The sequence below is a fragment of the Elaeis guineensis genome, chromosome 16, assembly GCF_000442705.2.
Source record: "Elaeis guineensis isolate ETL-2024a chromosome 16, EG11, whole genome shotgun sequence".
NCBI classification, from domain to species: Eukaryota; Viridiplantae; Streptophyta; class Magnoliopsida; order Arecales; family Arecaceae; genus Elaeis; species Elaeis guineensis.
The window spans coordinates 32514530-32519342 of NC_026008.2; the positions used below are offsets into that span (position 1 = coordinate 32514530).

General features: G+C 35.2%; 1 protein-coding gene across 1 annotated transcript; it reads left to right on the forward strand.

The window, feature by feature from the left end:
• Positions 1–377: 377 nt before the first annotated feature.
• Positions 378–1518, forward strand: LOC109506739 (uncharacterized). The gene is made up of 4 exons (XM_019855415.3): positions 378–486; positions 569–847; positions 943–1128; positions 1211–1518. The coding sequence occupies exons 1-4, from the start codon at positions 475–477 to the stop codon at positions 1265–1267; spliced, it is 534 nt and encodes a 177-aa protein (XP_019710974.1). The 5' UTR covers positions 378–474; the 3' UTR covers positions 1268–1518.
• The last annotated feature ends 3295 nt before the right edge of the window (positions 1519–4813 follow it).

The following is a 4813-nucleotide window of genomic DNA, read 5'->3' on the forward strand; positions in this document are numbered from 1 at the left end:
TGCATGTTTTTCTCCGCTTTCTGTGAATCCGAGCACCTTTTCAATACCAGACAAAAGAGGGTGTTAGAAAGTAGGTTAATATATTAAAATAAGAAACTCAGATGGCCGAAGACTCCTAGACAGGTTAACATATTAAAATAAGAAAGCATAGGTGAAGTCCATCTCATAGATTTGGTTTCAACTGATACAAAACAATCCAAACATTAGGTGCCAAAAACAATAGAAAAATGTAAATGAACAAATAATCAGTAAATTGGTGTCTTCATTTTGTTTCCTATCTTTTGGCAGTAATGCCTCCAATAATTAGTTATGCAACAATTCACCTTGTGCTTTCCATCTGACCAAAGTACTTCCTTTTGGCCTGCAACCGGCCATTTGCCATCTTCTGGCAATATCCCATCCCAAGCAGCTCTACTGCACTCAAACCATCCTCCTCAACGATACCTCCCTCTCTCTCTCTCCCCCCCTTTCTCCATGCAGAAAACAGTGAGTCTGGTTCTCTTCTCTTTCCATGTCGTTTATATTTGGCTATTATGTTATGTAGGATACGTGGTGTCTCTAATTGCAGGGCTGGTGCCATAGGGAGAAGGCAGTGCTTGTGACAGTATACACCATAAAGCCAACTAGGACAAAGGCTTCATCAAATATAAATCACCACCACCACCATCATCATCACCACTATCACCATGTTTACCACAGCCCAACACCACGTTCAAGTGTTGGCTACAACCGGAAAGCTGAGCTGCTTCGATATGCGCAGCACCTGAGGGCACTTGCCCATGGTGCAACGATGGCGCCGGGTCACCGCATAACATACTCCAATACTCCTGAGAAAAAATCCAACAAGGTGTTGGTGCTCGGGTTATTCTTGAATGATTTGTTAACTTGATCAACATTCTAAATTGTTAGATATCAAGGTACTGATTAATGTTTTCAATATAGTTAGTTCCAGTTTCTCGCAAGCACAAATACAGGAGAACTCCAACTTGCTTTGGTGACTGGAAGAAGATATTGCTGCCAAGCATTGTTCCCAGATCTCTTGCAAGCTTTCAAGAGAAGAAGAAGAGGAGGAAGAAAGGGAGTGAATCAACGAGCAGCAAGATGAGCACCATAGTGAAGAGCTTAACAGTAAGATGATTATTTTTTGAGAAAGTTCAGATTTTACTCATTGGTTGATAAGGGCAACCTAAGAATTCAGATTACCTTTCAGGCACTGAAGCAAGGACTTGTCAAGAAGCTTCTTTCGGCGTTCCCAAAGCAAAAGTGAGGTTTAGCTAGTTCAACATTCAGCTAATTTGGCCAAGTTAGAGGTGGGATTACTCACCATCAATACAAAATCAAGATGTAGGAATCAAGAAGGTTGAGTACTGGGGTGATGTCCTAAGAGATTGATCTAGTAGTGGAGGGAACAGCCTTCTCTTGCTATGGTTATTTAATTTCCTGCATCACAAGGTTTGACCGAAATAAATAGTTCTTTGTTTTTCTTGTTTTTGATCCACTTGGTAAGCATAAGGCTTATGCCAAACTTTATGCTGTTTTAATATTCGAACCAAAGGTTGCTAATATCGATCGATTTCCAAATAATTAATATTAATTTGATCAAAGCCCCACACAATATGAATGATGGACATCAACATTATAAAATATGACATGTTTCCTCTTATTTAATTTATTGAGAGTTGGTATATCCTCCAGACTGTTAGTAGGCAGTAAAATGAACATTTGTAGCCAATAAATTCTTTCACGTACCCAATTCTATGAATTGATTAAAATTTCGTTGCTTCTTCAACAAAGACAGAAGTACATTTCGCAAATATCTTTGTTAAATATGATATTACATCGAAAAATGTTTGTTCTCATTCTATTCTTTCCTTTTTTGAGTAAAATGGCCATGGGAAATAGGGGCTCAACATCAACACATATCACCTCCCTCAACCCCTCTAACAGTCACTGTACCCTAAACAAAAAATTAAAGAAGCTATAAATCAGTTCTTGTTATTTGTTAGATAAAATGCTATAAAGCAAAGGATGATGGTTTTATCATATAGACTGTAAATCAAATACTCATTCTAGCATGATACTCATATAATTAATATTAATTATACTGTTATGAAGTGCAATTTATCTTTCACATCAAGTATCAACTGGCAAAGTTGGTGGAGTCACTTATCTTCGTTCTACAAACCTAGATTCAATCCTTCTCTCAGTTTGTCTTTGAGCTGGGCTACTGCATATCCTAATTCTCATCAAGGATATGAATATGAACCACATAAAATAGTGCGACATTGTTATTTCTTGTTCTACCGAAGTTAAACATCCTAGTTCTTATATGAGCAATGTCTGACATCATCTTAATGCAAAGTAAATATAACACAACTAACGTTAAAATGTATTAGTTCATACTAATCTGCAATTGGCTTAACTTCCCATGAAAAAGAAAATCTCATGAGAGTCCCGTAATGTTCTCAACACTGAAGCCATCATTTTTGAAGGGAGAAGTTGATCAAGGAATCTCCAAGTGAATCCCAGAGAAGAGTTTGCAATGCAGTGATTCGTACGCCCTTCGGTGGTATGGTCTGTAGCATATTGCTCACCTAAATCTTGGAACTTTTCTGTATATGTGGGTGAAAATTAAAGATGGCATATAAGATACTGATATAACAATGTGATATAATAAACCACCTGTCAGTATAAATAAGGTTGCACTAAAATGACATTCATACACTTGCCTGGCATCAATAAGCCTCTGTATATGTGGCATTCTTTTTTAGATGGATGTATATGGTGTAGTTAGTCAAAGAAGTGCAAAGAGACACAGAGTTGGCATAAAAAGGCCTCAAGGAGAAGAAGAATTGCAAGAAGTTGTGGAATGCTAGACAGACAAGGCGCTAGCAGAAAAAAATATGCATGTCATGATTTGCTGAGGTAGATTGTCAAAGAGTCAAGTTGAACAGACTGCAAGGCATGCAGGTGCAAGTTCACATAGTGAATAATTTGACAGCTACTTTCCTGTGGCATGGATTTATGGAACAAGGTGATGGGAGACTCAGAGTCTCAAGAATTATGGAAGACCAAAGATAAAATCAAGAGGTTCCAAAATATTCTTACAACCTGTGAGATGTTGGGAGAATTATAAAGAAGCCTAGAATTTTCTACAACACCTTGGGCAATTCTTTAAATATGTTGTATAAATGAATGATCAAAATCATATACACTAAGCCCATTAGATGCCACTTGGTACCATATTAAGACTGTAAGGTAGGTGGTAAGTTATGCGAATTCAAGAAAGCAATTCCATGAGAAACTACTTGGATTTTGGATAATAACTAAAAGGCTGTTTGCGGTTGCTAAGCAAATGAAAGAAAGAAAAAGCAAATTAACTGAAGAAGAGGAAAGAAAATTAATAATTCTCTTCTTTGGTCATGTTCAGAGTATTACAAGGAAAGTTATAAAGAAAGTAGTTGACGTACACTTTTCTGTTTGCCTCATTATTTTCTCTCAAAATCACTACCTATTTGAGAAGAATATTTTAGGCCTCAAAGAAAATTAGCGGTCTATTCTTTCCTTACTTTTCTCACACTGAATTTACTCCTTTGACATATGATGGAAAAAAAGATTCTCTCTTTTAAAATGTCTCCTCACTTTCTCAGCAACTGCACAAAACCTTGAGGTTATCATTGGTTTGTGAAAAAGAACTTGCCTCAAAAAGCTACCTAGAAATAAGTGTTTCCAGGCAATTTTGTGTCAGGTTTGATTATTTTGTTTTTTGATATTGTAAAATAAATTTCTTGCATTACTAAAGAAGATCCAACAAAGAAATGTCATCTCCTCATGAGAAAACGACAATCAATGATACAGAAGAAAAATAACTGAACGAACAAATACATGAGATGTAACAGTAGAAAAAAAAACATGAGATATAGATACCAAACTTTGTTTTCTATGACATGGTATCCTTATGTATGATTCCTTTATTTTCAAGCGCCATAGGATGATTCTCTTGTTTTTATTTTTGTAGCCAATTATTAAAAAAAAATTATTTTCTGAGAACCACATTCTGTAGGGTGGGAACACTAGTCATATAGTTTGATCTGAACAAACAGAGAATATATTAAAGGAAAGGGCAATAAATTTGACCTAAGAAAATTCAGCCATAAAAATATGCAACGATGGAACAACTGAAATTATTTTCCAAAAAAATCCTGATCACAGTAGGTGCAGATATCATAAGGGTTTTCGATGTACAAGAGTCCATCAAAAGGCATGAATTTAAAATTCTTTTGGTTCTACACTTGCTTCAATTATGATGCCAGCTCTCAAAGTGTCAGACTTTGTAACTAAACTTCACTGCAAGATATAAACTTGGCAAAATGTGATCATCAATTATTGGATGGATAATCATAATAATATTATAATTTTGATATGTTTACAAATATATAATCTGATAGAGTTTTAGACATAGACCCTAATAATAGCTAGTTTATATTATATTATATATTAATATGGTTCCTTGTAACTTCTCTACAAAATTAATATTAACTAGTTTTCGTTCTTCATCATATAAACCATCAATTCCATCTTACTATGGTGCCTTTAAAACCCCTTGTATATCCCTTCTAGGTCAACTAACAAGCAGAAAATAGCATAAGTATCTTTAATAAGCTTAGAGCTTCTTCCTCCAATATGAATTTAAAATTCAATCCCGAAAAGAGCACTTAATAAAATAAAATTATACTACTGAAAAAAATATTAGGCTAGCAGCACCTTACAATGCATATGTTATGGTGTTTTCATTATGTTAAAATCTAACCCA